Here is a 19,758-nt window from a genome sequence, read left to right as displayed (position 1 = left end):
GTTCCGTCTCGTATAGGGGACAGTCTTATGTACAGTTTACACCAACATGCCCCATTTTTGCAATACATCTCTAAGGAAACCTTTGTATGGAGGGTAACTTATAATTATGTTTACTGTTCAGACTCTTTGTGATGAAAACACATGGAACAAACCGTAAACCCCCATACCCCCCAAAAAATGCCAGCAAAGCTATAGTGCAATTTGATTGGGTGAGAGGTAGAGATGGGCGGCACTATGCACTAAATGCTCTAAATATGTCATTATCCTTCTTGTTTGCAGTATTTTGTGACATTTTTTTGAAATTATTACCTAGGATAAAAATGAGCCTCAACACTCTTGAGTTACTGTGGAAGGAAGACAAATTTTACATAGTATATTTATATTGATATGGGACAAAGGCTCTGGCATTACAGTATACTTTCATACATATTTTAAACCATTAATCATTCACAGTGAAATATAACATGCTGAAGAATTATCTTCTATTCTGGAGAGCAAGTTTGGCAGTTTTGTTGAATTTTGTCTTCCAATGTATGGTTTGGCTTTCTCCTACCCACCCCCCCAAAAAATTGCTTTTTTTGGCTCAAAATGGTTCCCGACACATGAGCTGCATTAATGACTACTATCACAGATGCTTGGGTTACCAGCAGTGCCACTAGCGTTACTGGTTAGTGTCGCTGCCCTCAGCACTAGCATTAGTGGTTAGCTTAGCTGCTTAGGATGTTAGCATTAGCTGGTGATGGTCAGCGAGAGAAGCTACTTAAAAGGCTGCAGGACCATCCATCCATCCCTTATCTGCACCGCTCATCCTCGGTGGAGTTGCGGGGGTGCTGGAGCCCATCCCAACTCCTTATGATGCCCGAGCAAGTAAGTGCATTTTTTGATGTACTTTAATAAACTTTTTTTTCATCTTTTTGGGGTTTGGGTTGGCGTTTGTACTGTATTTGAAACGGTACTTTTCTTGCTTTCACTGGGGTAATGCTACACTAACAAATAGAAACAAAAAAATCTGGGACAAGCATGAAATCACCCTCCTCCCCCATTCTTCCTACGCAGCGTGTTCTGCTCCAAACAGCTAAAATAAAATAAGACAAGCATGCTGCAAAAGAACCCGGGGTCTTTGAACTCAGTTAAGCATCGTTAACACATACTTAACACGCATAATGGCCTGGTGTTGCTAGCCTTGGCGAGGTTGTTGGGGCCGTGGTTTGTTGAGAAGGCGCCAGGGAGCCACTAAGTCAGGGGTTGGGAAACTTTTTGACCCAAAGAGCCATGAAAGCAAAAATCTCTCTACTTAATTGGGGGAAAGATCTATGCCATATATTTTAAGGGAAAATTGAACAATACCACTCTCCAGACAAAAGCCAATTCTATGGCACATTGTATTCCACTGTGTGACGTTTCATTATTTGATCAAATTTTTGAAATATTATTAATCGGGTTTCATCTTGTTTAATGAATGTAAATATACCACTTAAAATTTGTCTCCCTTCCGCCGTTTTAAATAAATTCTGTTTTAAATAATGGTTTCAAAAAAGGTGCACGCAAACTTCTTTTGTAAAATTATTGCAATGTACTCCAAACAAGAAAGATACACATGTATTTACCTTTGGCGTGGACAATGCTGGATGGGGAAGGGAGTGCGCTGTGTCCATACAGTAGCTCCACGCACCCCTACTGCCCAACCTATCAAATTTCTCTCGATGCCTTGCTGGCGTTTACAATTTGTTTTGAGGGTTTTCATCATAAAGTGTCTCAACAGTAAACATACATTGTTTGATGCAGGGGTCTCCAATTCAATTGAGTTGGGGGCCGCGAAAGCTGGGATTTGGGTGAGGTTGGGCCAAATGGAGTATTCCACAAAAACAGCGCTGTTAAAACCATTCCGCTGTTCCTAAAGTGAAAGTGTTTTATATTTGTCCACTAGATGTCGCTGTAATGTGTGGTGCCATCAAAAATTATTCCAAGGAAGACTATGGAGACAGAAAGTAAGCAAAAAGCACCCTTTTCCTTTTGTACTGGACCAAACTGACTGCAATATCAGTGCCGTCCGGGCTTTGCACTTGCAAAATCTTCATTGCACATACCATAACCAGAAGAATACAGAAAATACTTGCACGAGTTGTATTTAATCTCCAAGCCAGATGTAATCATGAAAAGAGCCATATATGGCTCACAAGCCATAAGTTTTCCTCCCCTGCACTAGGGAGTGCCAAAGCGCTGCGTGGCCTGCATGCAGTTTTAGAGATGCTTGTACACGAAAGCAGATGTTTATTGATTCTATTGGTATTAATTCGGGGTGCCTTTAATCCAGACCTAGCTAAAAACACTCCCAAAAGCCCAAGGTATAACAGTGTGAATCTTTACGAAAATTGGTTCAGCCGTTTCAGCCTATCAGCCACGAACGAACACACACACTCGTAAATCTGGATTTATATAGAAGTTTAGATTTAGGTGAGATTGAGGAAATATTCTACTTTCAACTTCATTATGGACATCTCAAACATTGCACCCCACCTTTAAAAGAATGGCCAAAATTATCGAAATATATTTGTTTCTAAAAATAAGTCCTTACCTTGTCGTTCCTCTCGGACAAGAACTTTAAGCGCTGGGCTCGCTTGTGCATAAAGACCCCGTCCAGATGTCCCGTCTCTACCGAGCGAATCTCGATGGCCTTCTCCCCCCAGCCCATTATTTGGTTGGAGTGGATGTAGGCTGACACAGAAAACAGAAAACATAGCATTCGAGTAATCTGTAGCCTGCAAGCTGACCCAGGGTTCGGGCACATTTTTATGGCCAAGTTCAAGCACTTAAGTAGTTTCATAGGGGGCGATGACACTTCAAGGTACAACATAATACAAAATAATGTCAGCTGCTGTTAATTACGGGGGAAGAAAAATTGCAATGGGAAAGCCAAGCCACTAGAGAGCAGTGTCCGCATCATTATTAACCAGACTTGTTGAGAAACATGTCAACAACTTAGAGCATTTAAAAGCACTTCCACCAAAGTGCTTTTTAATCCTTGAAAACACAACATTAAAATACAAGCATTTTCAAGAACTTCAAGCAACCGTACAAACCCTGACCTTTTTCATGTACTTTTTAATAACATTGAAAGCTCATTTTCCAATTTCTTCAGTACCATTAAAATAAGAAATCTGGTGTGAATCATGTATGTCACAAATATGTTCTCAATTTTCATATGCAATTTTGAATCTTGCGCAGGTATTCATCAAGACATATAATATTTAGATCTTGAGGAAATTGCAAATATATTTGTCGATCTGAACAATACGTGAGTAAATATTTTTAAATTAATCTCTCCCCCTAGAGTTGTTGGGTGAAAATGAGTGATATGTAACTTAAATTTTCATGTAGGACTTTTTTACATGAACCATAATAAATACATACATATTTCATAGTTCCCTGTTTAGGTGTAGCATGCACCTTTCCTCTTGGGCTCGACCCATGGGGGACTATGACGCTTAATAGGACAATGCCGTACAAACTAATGACACCTGCTGTTAATCACGAGGGAAGAAGTGCAATGGCAAAGCAAAGCCAATAGTGAGCTGTTTCTGTGTCATCTTCAAGCAGAATTGTTCAGAGACATGACAACAGTTTCAAGCATTCAACCCAAAGTTCAAGCACTTGTCAATCCTTAGAAAAACAACATTAAAAGCATTTCAAGCACACATTCAAACCCTGTAACTACATATTTGGGGGCACGTACCGACTGAGGTGGGCATCTCCCCCCACTGCAGCACCACATCTTTGGTGATGCGGCCATATGTGTTGACGTAGACTCCCTCATCCTCGTAGCACAAAAGCATCTCCATGCCGTCCGTTTTGGGCAGCACCACAATGGCGTGCGGCGTCACTTGACCTTGGATCTTGAATATTGTACAGCATATTATTATGTAATACTTATTTTATTATGGTAGTGTTTTTTTTTCATTACGTCTTACGTGTGAGGGTATGTAAATATCATAAGGGTTTCCAGAGTCCACGTCAACCACATGGAAGCCTGCGTTGGAGCCGTATATGACCTTTAACCTCTGCCCCTCCTCAACCGTCAGGTCCACCAGCAGGGGGCGGTGCTGCAGCTCTGTGAAAGACTGACACCGGACCCTGATGTCAATAGTGCTTCCCCCCTTAATAACGTATTTCTTGCACTATGCAGCGCACTCCAAAATACAGTCTCTTGTTATATATATTTCACAGATAAGACACACTGGAACAGGGGTTGGGAACCCTTTTGACCCAAAGAGCCATGATGGCAAAATATTTAGAATTTTGTTTTGTTTTGAGAGAGCCATACCATATATTTAGGGACAAAATTCAACAAAACCGCCAAACCTGCTCACCAAAAAAAAGCAAAATTTCCAGCACACTGTGAGCTATTTGATGATTTGATAAAATGTATTGAATAATAGTGCCAGAGCCTGTGTCCGCTATACGCAATTTTTTTGCAAAAATGTCACAAAATACTGCAAACGAAAAGATTTTTCTTTGAAAGAAGCAGGCTGTGTGTTCAGAGATCTTCCCATCTGTACCGCTCACCCAATTAAACTGCTCAGTGTGCTTGTCTGGCGTTTTTGTGTGTTCACATTTGTTTCTTTGGGCTTTCATTAGAAAATGTCTCAACAGTGAACATAGATTGTTTAATGAGCTTCTATATAAAATATTTCTTAGCAATATAAAGACAAAATTGGGTCTGTTGGTGTGACACCTTGACTGTAAACTCGAATTGAAATGGTGCCTTTTTATATACTGGACAAAACCAATGTCATACTTCAGATTTTCCCGAGTTAGGTACTCTGTATGGAGCAAATGAAAATTGGAAAGAACGACACAGTGGAAAATAGTATGAGCAAAATTGGTGTACTCATAAAAAGACCCGTATATGGCTAGCGAACCATAGGTTCTCGACACATGCATTTGACTATAAGGCGCACAAAAGCCAGGATCGTGGCGCTGAGCGCGTGGAGATGATTCAGGCCAGGGGTTGGCAACCCAAAATTTTGAACGAGCCATTAGACCCCAAAAAAAAAACACCAACAAAAAAATTGGCTGCAGCCACAAGAAATTAAAAGTCTTAAAGAAGCCTTATAATTAGAATTATTTCTTTTCTTTTCTTTATTGTCATTGATATGAATGTTGTGAAACATTGTATGCAACGCAATTAGTCATGGCACTCCAGGGTAAAACACATAATGTAGAGTCTTTGAAGAGAAAAGGGATAAATGACTATCAGGACAAATAGAACAACAAAGAAATAATTACAACATAGTGCTTAGAAAAACTGTCCCAAGTTATAATGATAATAATAATAATACTAATGCAATGAAGAATAGTGCATTGTAACAGCAGTGCAATAACATCTAGAAGCAGCAATTTAAAAATACAGTATACATATAGACAATTAAATAAAGCCTCTATCATGAAACATGACACATAGGATAATCATCAATCTTTTGATTACATATAAACACTTTGAGGTTCTTCTTTGTACAGCTGGAGAGTAAGGTCACTTCTCGGGAATGAATGTGGGTCTTTGAGGTGTTGCCAGAGTCAGTGGTTGTAAAAAGGTTAAAGAAATGGATTTTGTGGCAGTAAAGTTCAACTACAGCGTTATTAAGCGAGGTTTTGCAGTAAACTACCGTATTTGTCCAATGATTGATCATAGATGAATATTTCTGACAAAAATTGCAAAACATTGTATGCATTGGGATCGCAATGAATAGAGTGCATGCACTTAACCACGAGTGGTACTCAGTAGCCTAGATGGTAAGGCGCCCGCTTTGAGACTGGGAGGTCGGTGGTTCGCGCCCCGGCCGAGTCATTCCTAAGACTTAAAAAGTGGTCGGCGGCGCCCTCTGTTGGCTGCGGCTGCATCGGCTCGCTACAACGGGTCAGGTGCAATCGACATTTCGTTCTGTGTACATTGTTACACAGAATGACAATACAAGGAAATTATTATTATTATTATTATTTACTGATGACAAGTTAAAAGGCTTTTAAGCTTATTTTATCACCACAAAAAAATCTACGGTGCCAAAAACAAATGCTCGAAAATGGAAAAAAAAAATCATTTCAACCAAATACTAAACAAGCTCTTTTACTTACGTATACATATCAAACCGCAAAGTTATTGACGAACAGGACTGATTAAGGGTTAAACTTTAACCTATTAGAATGCAGAACAAAATGCACTATGCAAGTGAGCGTTTCTGGCCCTGTAAAAATGGTGTGTTGATGAAACAAAATCTATTGCCTTTGAATTGGGTCAGCAACCCGTGTCCAGAAGCCGCATGCGGCTCTTTAGCACTACAGAGTGGCTCCTTGGCACTTTTCCAAAAATGTTTACTAATTGAAAAGGGAAAAATTAAATGTATTTTTGTTTTATTATGATTTCTGTAGGAGGACAATCACAACACAAACTAATGCTCTAAAAATGTGTAGAATAAATACTACATTTCAACTCTGGGTGTTACTATGTAAATATGTGACGAAAGGGAAATCAGCTCCTTCACTTGTTTTCCTCTCTCCGGTCTTTCTTGTTCGGGCCTAGCAAAGTGCAAGTTCCACCTTTTTTCAAGCGTCAGTGTCACAATTTAGGTCTGCATAACACAGGAGTCACAATTGAACGGGTAAGAGCACAATGTGGTCATAAGCACTGTTTTAGTAACAAAGTAGTTTTTTTTGTAAGTCACTTCTGACCAGCTCAGTAGCCTAGATGGTAAGGCGCCCGCTTTGAGACTGGGAGGTCGGTGGTTCGCGCCCCGGCCGAGTCATTCCTAAGACTTAAAAAGTGGTCGGCGGCGCCCTCTGTTGGCTGCGGCTGCATCGGCTCGCTACAACGGGTCAGGTGCAATCGACATTTCGTTCTGTGTACATTGTTACACAGAATGACAATACAAGGAAATTATTATTATTATTATTATTATTTTAGTCGGTATATATTTGAATGATACTTGGGGAAATTATTTATTTTTTGTTGCTCAGGCCAAGGATGGCTGCTTTTAGTATAGAAAAACAGAGAGAGAAGAGATTGCTGCTGTGTTTAACCCATGCACTGAATTGTTTGACATTAGCACAGAAATCAAACTTTAACTCCATAACATGATATTGAATCCTCAAAATGAAAATGACATCAAAAACTGGAATCCTTTATTGCATTTCTTGAATTTTATCAAAGTAATGAAACATACTGTAATTCATTAATACTGTAATAACGTTAAACTCGAGGGGGTATCCTACAATAGTGTAGTCACGTAGTACATCACTCTCAATAGGACACGATGCATAAACAGTCATTTTAAGAGTTCGTTAATTTAGTTAATATAGACACACAATACGTGTTGCATTTATTATTGTTATTACACCTTAAAAGAACGCACAAAACTGTGAAAACATATCTTGCGACAATTGGGGGTTTATTTCTGTTTTTGTACTGTATCCATTAGCTATGACTTGCAGTAATGTTAAACGGAGAAGCAAAAGCATGATAACCATGGACACGAACCTTAGACTTATCAAGCAATACAAAGAATGCAAACGAAGAGTTACTCCTGCCAAGTTGCATGATCGTATCAAAATTCCTCACATACCTTGAAGGCCATGAATTTGTGGTAAGGTTTGGGAGCCCAGGCGTAGATCTCCACGGCGTTCTTCAAGGCGATCACCAAGAACTTGATTCTCTCATACTTGACTGTGTAAAGATCCCAGATGACAGTTTTGGAACAACATGCAAGTTTTGAGTGTCCGAACGAGTCCTCCGTACCGACTTTGTAGTGCACGCATCCCTCTAAGTCACCCACAGTGATCCATCCTTGTTTCTTCTCTACTTCGGGGTCGTTATGGAGTATCCTGTTCCTCAACCAGGACAGGTAGTAAACGCGCAACTTGTTTTTCTTGCCTGGGGGGGAAATCATGCAATGTTGTTATTGTTGTTTATGTTAGGCTTTGCATGTGATGGACCCATGTGGGGGAGGCAGGAATTTGAGGCAGTGGTGCTCAAAAAGAGGGATGGTACTTAATAACAAAACCAGGATCAAAGTAGCAACAAAGAAATGAGCACAAAGCAACTAATAAAATGTCCAAACAAGAAACCAGATATAAACTAGCCTGGCATTAAGGTGGATATTAAAATGACAATGAAAACCAGGATGACAATTTAATTCATTTAAAATGAAAATGTACGCGATAACGTGTTGTGTTCATAATTTCCTTATAAAGGGTTTAGAATAAGCAGCACGGCGGCGCAGTGGTAAGCACATGTGCGGCACAGTTCATGTCTTGGGAACCTCCTGCGTGGGTTCAAATCCAGCTCCAGACTTCCTGTGCGGAGTTTGTATGTTCTCCCCGTGCTTGCGTGGGTTTCCTCCGGGCACTCCGGTTTCCTCCCACATTCCAAAAACATGCATTTCAGGTGAATTGGCCGGTCCAAATTGTCCCTAGGTGTGAATGAGCGAGTGAGTTGTCTGTCCCCGTGTGCCCTGCGATTGGCTGGCAACCAGTTAAGGGTGTCCCCTGCCCATTGCCCGGAGATTGCTGGGATGGGCTCCAGCACCCCCGCGACCCTACTGAGGATAAGCGGTGCAGCTGATGAGATGAGATGGGTTCGGAATAATTGGGCAAAGGGGTGTCCAATCACCACACACCTGTTCCCAATTATCCAATTATCCAATAATCAAACCCCGGTTGAGGCCCTATGGTGGTACGAAGCATTCAAGACTCTAACATAACCGTCAAAGGCTGGATACCAGATGTCCCACCCCCCAATAAAATAAAATTAAAAACTAACATTTTTTTATGGGGGCTGCAGCAATGAGACCAGCATGGCTGAAAGCCTTTGACCTCACTGCCAGAACAGGAAACCAGGGTGCAGCTGAGGGACCTTTTCCTTGCCACCAGGACAAAAAATCAGGGTGTGGGTGCCCCTCACCCTTCTCTTGCTAAAAGGACGAGAAACTAGGGAGAGGCCGATGAGCCTTCTCCTTGTCGCCAAGACAGGAAAATGGGGTGCAGCCGAGGGTCCTTCTCCACACCCCAAGACAGAAAAACCAGGGTGCGCGGTCAAGGGGTCTTCTCTTTGTCGCCAGGACAGGAATTCAGGTGTGGCCGAGGAGCCTTCTCCTCGATGCCAAGACAAAAACCAGGCAAGGCCGAAGGGCTATTTTCTCGCCGCTGAGACAGGAACCAAAAGCTTCCGCCGGGACAGGGATGTGAAAACCTTCTCCTGGGTCCTTGGTTGTCTGATAATTCTGTTAGGGTTTTTAGAAGATGACGGACGTGACTTGACTTCAAAACGTCACAAGTGTGTGGTGATTGGACACCCCCCCTGCCCAGTTCAAACCTTTGTTGGGGGCCCCTCTGGTGGGAGGATGTGTAAGTCCCAAACAATTTATTTTCAGATGGTGTGTGATTCGCACCTGAGATGGTGACCAGGACGTTAAGGCCTTCCAGGACGTCCATCTGCTGGAAGCGTCTGCGGTTGATGAGGTTGTAGACTTTGCCCTGCCCGCTACGGTCCAGCAGCATTAGGCCATTCTCGGTTCCCACGAGAAGGTTCACCCCTGCAAGTAGATAAAATATATACCGTATTTTCCACACATAAAATCTTTTTTTTTTTTTTTTTTTTTTTTAAAAGCTGACTATGCGCCTTATAATCCGGTGCGCCTTATATATGGATCAATATTGAATTGCAAGGTCTGGCAACTAAGTGTAGCAGCCACTGACTCCATTTTTCACGTAGAAGAAGAAGTGCGCTGTGCATACTGGTAAATATTAAACAACAATTCTCTTTTATTTGTGCGTTTGTATAAAGACCCTGAAATGGCTCCTATTAAGAGACACGCTTACAACGCAGAGTTTAAACTCAAGGCGATCAGTCACGCAGTAGAACACGGAAATAGAGCAGCAACAAGTGGAGGAAGCATGAGGATAAGCTGTGCCAAATATATATATATATATATATATATATATATATATATATATATATATATATGTGTATATATACATATATGTGTATATACATATATATATATATATATATATATATATATATATGTGTATATACATATATATATATATATGTGTATATACATATATATATATATATATATATATATGTATGTACCGTATTTTCCGCACTAAAAGGCGCACCGCATTATAAGGCGCTATAAGTGCATGCTGGTTTAAGATCAGGTAATTGTGCAATTTTGTAATTGTAATCCTGTGCAGTCCTTCGAGACATTTTTGTGATTAAGGGCTATATAAATAAATGTGACTTAACATCACTTGGCTACAGTAGAGGATGTAGTTACGTTATGCAACCGTTAGATGGTGCCGCGCTAAAGGGAATGTCAACAAAACAGTCAGATAGGTCAGTCAAACTTTATTAATAGATAACAAACAAGCTTTCCACAATCTTCATTCACTCCCAAAATGAATAAACAGCTGTTTTATTATTTTCTTTGAGGTAAAGCATTTTCGTGACACATCTTTAACATCTTTGAACAACAGCAAGGCATAACATTTTACTTTTCCACCATTTAGTCAACACGCAAAAAAACGTCTGATACTGTTATGGTAAATTAAACGTTAGTGCAATCGCAATATAGTGACACTCGTAATGTGCAAAAACAACAAGTACAAAACAATAACAGTAAAGCAATAACATAATAACTGTAAAATGTAAAACGTTGTAGTGGGTTTTACATAATTCACCCATGGAACAATTGTTCAGTTAGCGAGTTCCTAGGGGGACTCTTAATTCTGCCAGCTCGAGCCACTCTCGTGTTCGATTCATTAATGTTGAACTCTCTCACTGCTGCTCTATTCCCGTGTTCTACTGCGTGACTGATCGCCTTGAGTTTAAACTCTGCGTTGTAAGCGTGTAGATAGATAGATAGATAGATAGATACTTTGTTCATCCCCGAAGGGAAATTCACATTTCCAGCAGCATCCCTGAGCTGAGAACAATCGAGAACAATCGAAAATAACACGGGAGCTGCTGGAGTGGCTGCCATTCGTGACGGCGCCGGAAGAAAAGATTCAATTTGAATCATGTACAAACAAACAAACAATTGAATCATGTACAAACAATTCATGTTTCAATAAGTGGAGCGTTAATAAAATGGGGGGAAAATAATTTCTCTCTTAATAGGAGCCATTTCAGGGTCTTTATACAAACGCACAAATAAAAGAGAATCGTTGTTTAATATTTCCCAGTATGGACAGCGCACTTCTTCTTCTACGCGAAAAATGGAGTCGTGGCTGCTTACCGTAAGTTGCGAGACCTTGTACCGGTAATTCAATATTGAATCAGCAATACAGCCAGGGCAACAAAAGAGTGAAATGAAATGATCTGCATTTATATAGTGCGTTTCAAGTCAATGACTTCCCAAAGCGCTTTACAATGTGCTCCACATTTCCCAATAGCGGCCTTACAGCCATGTAAGGCACTAACCTGCTTATTGGGGGTATTAGGGGTTCAGTGTCTTACCCAAGGACACTTCGACATGTAACACGGTCGAGCCAGGATTCGAACTGGGATCCCTTGATCCCAAGACGAGCGCTCTACCGCCTGAGCCACTGCCGCCCAAAATTGGAAAAGCGCTTTACAGTGTGCTTCACAGTTTCTAATAGCGGCCGTGCAGCTATGTAAGGCGCCAACTTGCTTATTGGGGGCATTAGGGGTTCAGTGTCTTACCCAAGGACACTTCGACAGGCTTGGAAAGAATATTTTCCGGGTGCTGGAGTGGCTCAGGCAGTCTCCAGATCTCAACCCCATAAAAAATTTGAGGAGGGAGTTGAAAGTGTTGCCCAATGACAGCCCCAAAACATCCCTGCTCTAGAGGTAATCTGCATGGAGGAGTGGGCCAAAATACCAGAAACAGTGTGTGAAAAGCTTGTGAAGAGTTACAGAAAATGTTTGGCTAACGTTTTTGGCCAACAAAGGCTACATAACAAAGTGTTGATATGACCAAATACATCTTTTCCACTTAATAAATTCTTGAAAAAAAATCAAACAAAGTAAATTTTTAGTTTTCTTTTTCTTTCAAATTCTGTCACTCATGGTTGAGGTTTATCCATTTTGACAATTACAAGTCTTTTCAGTATTTTCAAGTGGTAGAACTTGCACAATTAGTGGTTGACTAAATACTTATTTGCCCCACCGTATTTTTTTCAGTATTGACCCTAATGAATTGAAAACGTTTTCCTCACCCCAAAGAGCAGCGCACAATATCTCAGAGTTGAATCTCTTCTTGTACTTGCGGATCTCGGGCGTGTCGCTGTGCGGCCGGATGTTGGTGGGGTTGACGTTGACCACCGAGATCTTGCGGGCCTCGTTTAGTCGGACCTGCTCCTGCTTCAGGAGCTCATCAGCAAACATCGCTGTTTTATGATAACCAAGGTTATTACGCCTGTGTCCGCTTTCGGGATTTTACAAGTCACCTGAAGCGGAGATGTTATCATCGTCCTCCGTCGGTGACGTCCCGTACACTCGCGGATCCACGAATGGCGTGAATGAGGCCTTGGAGCCGCCACCTCCGCCTCCTCCTCCTCCTCCCATCCCATACTGGAGGGATGCAAAAAAGATGATGGGTTCCCATGGAAACAGATGAGCTTCATACAAATTTGTGGGTTAATGGTCGGCAAACACCAGACAGCGGACCGGTACCAGGCCCGTGGGTCGTTTGGTATCGGGACTCACTTGAAGAGGAATAAGTTTCCTTTGCTTCCTGCGAACACTGCAATTATTTGTGAGTACGTTTAACTTTTTGTTTTCTTAAAAAAAAAACAGTATCGAGCAATCTTTGTTTTGTCCCTACCAATATTATGTGATCACTTAAAAAACAGGGGACGCGAGATGATCTCTTTTTCCGAGGGAGGCGTGTCCAAAAATAATTGAGAAGTACTGATCGAGTACCACATTTGCTCAACTTTGGATATTACGGGAATCAAAACCCCAATCATGCCAGTGAGGGTACCGTTGTTGACATAGCAAAAGGCATTAGGTTTTATCTCATCATTACACAATTTTTTTCTCACCATAGGGCTTCACGATTGACTGAAATCTAAATGAAATTTTGACATGACGTAGTGCGCTTGTTTGCGATCTTTTTTAAGGACTCATAGTTTCGTGTTTGTGTTTTTTTCCCCCTTTGTTATTTGAATGACGGCGTGTTTGACCAACCAGAGTTTGGGTTTTAACGGCCCCGGACAGTCAGAGGCAGGTTTTAAAGGCACTAGCCAATAAAGGCAAGGCAAAGATTGCAAGCAGCATGCAAAGCCACAAAGTGTGTGCGCTACTGGTATAGGCCGGTGTATGCTGACAGTCAAAGAGCAGGGCGGGGCGGGAGCATGAGTCAATGGGTCCACCCAAAACAAACGGCGACAGATAGCAGCTTGTTAGATTGAAAATAAGTTAATCAATTAAATCAGACTCTGAGGAAAGACATGAGAGCGCAAAAAAATAGTGATAATCATCAGGTGCTCCGTGGATTATGATCAGGTTAAGGAAGCCACTGAGGGGGCGTCGGAAGAGAAGGCAATAGCAGTTCTGACCTAACGCTACGGCTACCTATGTAACAACTCTCACAAGGTACCACTGCCGAGCCTGTATCTTACCAACGCCAGATCCATTACTCGTGAAATGAATGACTTTTGCTACAACTTGTGGAAAACCGCTATATTTGTGACTCTTGTATTTTGATCATCGCAGGGTCCTTGCTGAATTCACGGTTACCCGATGCTAGTGTGCAACTGGCTAGCCGCAACTCTAAATCGCTTTCTTCATCTGCAAGAAGAAGCCGTCCAATTTCTTGGTCTTTTGTATAATGACAAGAAATGGAGCCGGTATTCATTTGTTGCAAAAGCTTAGAAATTTTCATGTCCTCACAAATTAAGTTTGACCCTTGTACCTACTAAGTACTTAGATCAATTGAGGACTCAAAAGTAAATAATGGGCAGCAGACAGCAACCCGAAAAAAAGCTCCCCAGAAGAGGGCACTGTTTTATTAAAGTTAAAGCAAATCACTACGATTAAGTTCTCACAGAAAACAAAAATAGCACAGAAAATGTCCTTTTTTAAAATCAAAAATCGCATCAAAATTGCAATCCTGTTTTTTTCAAAATAGTAGCTAACGATACCCCTTTTTTTTATCTTGAAAGGGCATGTGATTGGTCAATTAATATACAATGTGGTTTTGGCTGAACTCATTCCCGAAATGATTCATTACAACATACTACAATGTGGCAACGTGGTACTGTGGGTAAAAGTAGTGTGATGATGAGATCAAATTAATGCCTTTTCTCTATTCATTCAGATCCATGGTGATGTAGTGATAATGATTTTGGTTTATTATTACAGGGTTCATACACTTTTTCATGGCCAAATTCAAGCATTTTTAAGGACTTTCAAAGACAATTTTCCAGTTTTCCTTTCCAATTTTTCCGGTACTATTCAAATAAATTCAGTGCCAATAAAAGAAAAACGGGAACCTAAACCTTAACCTCATACTCTGAGTCGAACACCAACATTATTTCGGGACCCTAAAATCGGTTTACTGTAAAGCCCTGACTTGAAGACCAAACCATAGGTCCTAACACTAGCCCTACACCTTACCCTAGCTCTAACCCTAGCCCTAACAATGTTTCAAACTGTAACCGGAGCTCTAACCATATTTTGGAACCTTAAAAACAGTTTAAAACCCTAATATGGAGCACAAACCGGAGTTCGTAACCTTAAGCCCACACCTGTCTCGAGATTGTAACCCTAGACTTGACCCCATTTCAGAACTGTAAATTTAGTTAATTACCCCAATTAGGAGCCTAAACCTTAATTTTTATTCTATTGTTTTGCATTTCAGGGATTTTGTGTTGCTGGACTTTAAATCTGTTCAGTGCATAAAAAGCTTAATCTGTTTTGTATTTTACCCCAAAAATATGTGGATCTGTGAATATTTTAATCTATATTTCATGCGTTTTCAAAACATATGAAACTACTAATTATAAATTATTTGGTGTATAATGTTTTATTATCATTGACAAGATATTACTAAAAAAATAAATCTGAGTAGCTGTTTGGAAGGCGAAAGCTTTTTGGAGCTCTCCTGAATGACCGGGCCAAGAGAGCCGGTTTTCTGATTAGAGCTATCCTCTTGGGTGCAACCAGTAGGGGGCGGTGACACTTCACATGACAACACAATCATGACTGAGAGCAGGCATATCAACGCCATTTTTATGCACTTTAAAAAAAATAAACTTTCTTCATTTATTGAGCAGTGTCAGAGTCAGGCTGCCAAGAAACATGACAATAGCAAAAATTTCAAGCACCCAAAATTCAAGCATTTTCTTAACCTTGAAAACACAACATTAAAATTCAAGCATGTTCAAGGATTTCAAGCACCCCACGCGCACTCTGAGAAATGGTTGCCGACCACTGGGTAAGAGGGCAGGAGTGGACTTCAGGAAAGATGCTGGATAACCAAATGGGGAATAATAGTTGTAAGAAAGGAAGGGCTGATTTTGATTTTCCTTCGACCTACTTTCACCCTGGAAGTGTCGCCAAGCGCAACGAGGGAAGAGGCACTTTGCCGAACTAAATCGGGGAGATTTGAGGCCTCTGCAAATAAATTAGCCAGGCCGAAGACGCCATTGCTAGTGGTGGAGCTCCGCCTCCGCCTGCTGCGCTTCTGTAAAAAGCCATTAAATGGTAAATGGTCTGCATTCATATCGCGCTTTTCAAGTCACTGAAGACCTCCCAAAGAGCTTTACACTTCCCATTCTCACACATTCATACACCAAGAGCAGAGTCAGACATGCAAGGCGTCAACGTACTTATCAGCGGCATTAGGGGTTCAGTGTCTTGCCCAAGGACACTACGACATTTAACTAGGAGGAGCAGGCAATCGAAACTGCTACCTCTCGGTCCCAAAACGAGCACTCTACCCCCTGAGCTTCTGAGCTACTGCCACCCCCAATAGACCACGAGATGGCCTGATTCAAGTTAGACTGGGTGAAGCAGCTTGTGGTTGGCTCACCTCCGGCATCATTAGCGTCCCGTCTCGAGAATTGTTTCCGTACGTGTCACCATGCGAATCGTTGTGTCCTCTCATCATGCCAAGCGACTCATTGGCACCTTGGCTGGCAGCGGGCCTAGAAGACAATCGATTTCTGTTAGCTAAGGCGTTTCACACCGTTCAAAGGTTTGGGGTCACTTGGAAATGTCCTTATTTTTTAAGGATGAAGAGAACATGAAACTAATCAGAAATACACTTAATACATTGTCAACCAGAAATGAGAATAAAATAATCAACTAACGGCTCTACTACACAGAACAACTCTTAGATCCTTTTCAATTGTCTGTTATGGTTTTTTTAGTTTGAACAATTTTATTGACACTATTAACAGCAAATAATCAATGTGAGATTTGAACAATTTTTCTCGACAATTTTGCATATTCACAATTTCGTTTTATCTGACAATATGACGTTTTAACCATTTTTTTCCGACATTTTTAACAGCAATTAAACACAAAATTTCATTATATCATATCCCAACAAAATGAGTTTTTATCGACACTTTTAACAGCAATTAAATATATTCACAATTTCATGAGGTTTGAACATTTTTTATCGACACTTTTAACAGCAGTTATCCAATGTGTAACGGGCAATACTATTGTGCAAGGGCATAGCTCTGTCTTCTCAAGTGGGATTCCATCCCACCCTCCCAAGCAGCGTCCTCCAGTCCTCTGCCCGGGATGCTCAGATGGGTCCTCTCTCTTCTTACTTCTACCTTCCACAACCACCTGAGACCAAGATTGGGGAATAGCCTTAGACAATGTCTGAAAGGAATTGTCATGCCCTCACCTTTTTAAGAGAAACAACAAAACAAGCCTTATTCAAGGTAACATGAATGAATTAACACACAACCAATAAGAAATATTGAATTTGAAGGTTATACAAATTAGTAATACCACGTACAATGCGTAACACTAACTTTACACACACAAAATTCATTATATAAATCTAAGAAAGGTCAAAAGTCTGCTACTGGCCATGTTATGGTAATGAGTGTGTTATCAAGGTTAATCCAGATCAAACACACACAAGATATTATTGTTGAACACCAATGGCTACATCTTGCCACTATGATAGTCTTTCTTTACTGAGCACAACAAAGAGAGCAGAAAACTGACCATCAGACTTTCAAGGTTCACCTGATACCACCTGCTCCTACGACAAGACCACCAAAATGGAACTTTTAAATTGGGCTTTCAAAGGAATTCACAAGAATTATTCTCCTCGGAGAACCGAAAGTAATAAAAGTCCTTGTCCGAAAGGCACGTATCCTAGCAGATATGCTAAAGACTGTTGAAAAAAGTTCAAAGACCATTGTGTGTAACGCTACTTGACATGAAAGACATTTTTTTGCTGACATTTTTTCTCATTGGAGGAAATTGTGCTGGCCTTTTTTATATAGAGTTTGTGGATATGGCTGAAAAAAGGCCTGATAAAAAGATAAGGGATCAGACCGGCACAACTAAGGTTCTACTTCAACGCCATGATGCCTTGCCAAACAGACCATCACGCTCAGAAATGTCTTGCACAAGCTTAAGGCTGACCTCTACAACAAGTTCAATGACAAGTTTAAGGTCCTCAACGTCTAAATGGAAAACAATGACTGATCGACCAGTTAGACTGTTTTCATCGGATCAAGAGTCAAACATGAAATTGACAAATTATGTTAAACATGATTATGCTCATCTTGACTTGAATGAAATATCTCCTGGGTGCAACTGGGACGAATCATCAGTAATGTATCCTGGGTTCATTGAGTGTTTCGCGTTTCGCAACATCAGACACTCTCGCCCAGGTGACCCAGTCGAGGTTGATCACGCCTCAACTCGTGTCCCAATAGCAGCCCACATATCTGCCCATTCGAGCCAAAGCCACCTGGTCGCTTTTTATGCAGCTTCACTAGCGAAATGAATGGCTAAATACTTGGCTGCCCATGTCACACCTAACCGTCCTAGGACTCTGCAGTAGGATCGTCCAGCAAAACCCCTCCAGCCAACCTTTATTGGCTCAAAGAAAACTTTCCAACCCTGCACCTGCAATCCTCCACCAGCTCCTGGTACGTTGCGCGTTTCCTTTCATTGGCTTCCTCAATGCGCTCTTCCCACGGGACTGTGACTTCCGGCATGATAAGGTGTTTTGATGCCTCAGAGGTGATTATCATGTCTGGTCGGAGTGATGTTGCTGATATGTGCTGGGGGTACCTTAGTTGTTTCCCAAGGTCGACATGCAACTGCCAATCCGAGGTAATGTGGAGGAGTCCTGATGTTGTCTGTGCACAAGCCCTGGGTTTCTCTCCTGTCTTGATAAAATTGACTGCCCTGCTTGGGGCTTGATGGTATTTGCCTGTGATTGCTAGGGTGATGCACTCAGCAACTGCTTTCAGAACCTGGTCATGGCACCAGCGATAAATCTATATTTTATCTATATTTTTCACGTTTAATCATTTATCTTGTGTGATGATAAGATGTGGTTTATGATACTAAAAATGTCTTGTTATAAAATCTGATTACATGACCTGAATAATGTGAAAAGTGCTTGTTTGTTAAGGGGACAGAAACAAGATTTTCCTGTCAGCCATTTTTTTCCTTCGGCTCTTTCAATTGTGAATTAAAGCTGTTGATTTTCAACTTTTGTAACCTTACATATGATGACCAGTGGAAAAGAAAACGTGTTCGATGACTATTTTGGCTGCAAATGTCTGCTTTTTCATAAAAAATCTACATAGGTGTATAGAGTACAAGTCGACGGATTATCGGGCAGGATGATTTTTGGACGGACCAAATAATAGCACCGATATTTGTTAATTTGACAGATATTGGTATTGTTGTATTTTTTAATTTGACGGGCCGATTAGTTAGGCTCAGATACAGTCCTACCCTTTTCTCTCTCTCTCTCGAATGCTACCCACTCTGCGCCTTCTGATTGGATAACCGACCGGAGGAGGACACACTGAAGTAGGAACAATAACTTTAGAGCAGAGTAAATAAAGGCAGCTCTGCTACTTCCCGAGTCCCTTAATGCCTGGGAGTCAAGACCACTGATAATATTGAGATTTTAAAAAGCCCTCGTTAGAAAAGCGTGTCGCATTAAAAGAGTAGTTAATTTGTTTTAGGTAAGTTTGTTCAAGTGACGGCTGATATATTAGATTTTGGTCAATCAAGCGTGTGTCTTTGTGAATGAGAGATCCTACAAAGCATACTAAGTATAAGGCTGAGTGTTTAGCTGTTACCATAACATTAAGTCGCCAATCTGGCTCTAAAACAGGAGTGTCCACACTTTTCATTTCGGGAGCTCCATTGAAATATTGATGCACGTTTTGTTTAAGTTATTTCAGGTCTTGTTGGTTGTATGGACATTTGTATTCGTATATTGTACAAAAAAAATTAGTTTTTGATGTACCTTTATACAGGTAGTTGCCAAGCCTTAATTTACATCCTGCACTGTTAGTTTTTGGTTTGAGTGAAATATGAATCATGTTAGTTGTGTTGAAATTCTAATAACTGTAAAAGGTTGCAGAGAGCTATTAAAGTTTTGTTTGAAGTCATAACAAATATTTTTTGGTTCTCTTTGCATGATTAAAAATGTCTTACGCTAATTTCTAAGCTTTTGCAGCAAATGAATACCGGCTCCAAATATCAGTTAGCGGCTCCTCTTAATACTA

The 19,758-nt window shown here is 40.9% G+C and overlaps 1 protein-coding gene across 4 annotated transcripts in view; it reads right to left on the bottom strand.

Moving 5' to 3' along the window:
• The window catches only part of LOC148348039 (TRAF2 and NCK-interacting protein kinase-like), an 87,788-nt gene that overhangs the window by 5,286 nt on the left and 62,744 nt on the right, over positions 1–19,758 (bottom strand). For 3 of the 4 annotated variants that reach the window (XM_088322465.1, XM_088322463.1, XM_088322466.1), the window contains 10 exons: positions 16,056–16,170; positions 15,561–15,707; positions 12,466–12,589; positions 12,235–12,405; positions 9,438–9,581; positions 7,787–7,921; positions 7,614–7,714; positions 3,969–4,118; positions 3,734–3,893; positions 2,576–2,715 (listed from right to left, as the gene is read on the bottom strand). In XM_088322465.1, coding sequence (XP_088178591.1) covers positions 2,576–2,715; positions 3,734–3,893; positions 3,969–4,118; positions 7,614–7,714; positions 7,787–7,921; positions 9,438–9,581; positions 12,235–12,405; positions 12,466–12,589; positions 15,561–15,707; positions 16,056–16,170 — 1,387 coding nt within the window. The remainder of the gene's footprint in view (positions 1–2,575; positions 2,716–3,733; positions 3,894–3,968; positions 4,119–7,613; positions 7,715–7,786; positions 7,922–9,437; positions 9,582–12,234; positions 12,406–12,465; positions 12,590–15,560; positions 15,708–16,055; positions 16,171–19,758) is intronic. The other variant, XM_088322464.1, reaches the window with a different exon arrangement.

The sequence above is a fragment of the Urocampus carinirostris genome, chromosome 18 (assembly GCF_059441175.1).
Source record: "Urocampus carinirostris isolate Australia breed hairy pipefish chromosome 18, RoL_Ucar_1.0, whole genome shotgun sequence".
NCBI classification, from domain to species: domain Eukaryota; kingdom Metazoa; phylum Chordata; class Actinopteri; order Syngnathiformes; family Syngnathidae; genus Urocampus; species Urocampus carinirostris.
This window is presented reverse-complemented; position numbering and strand designations above follow the sequence as displayed.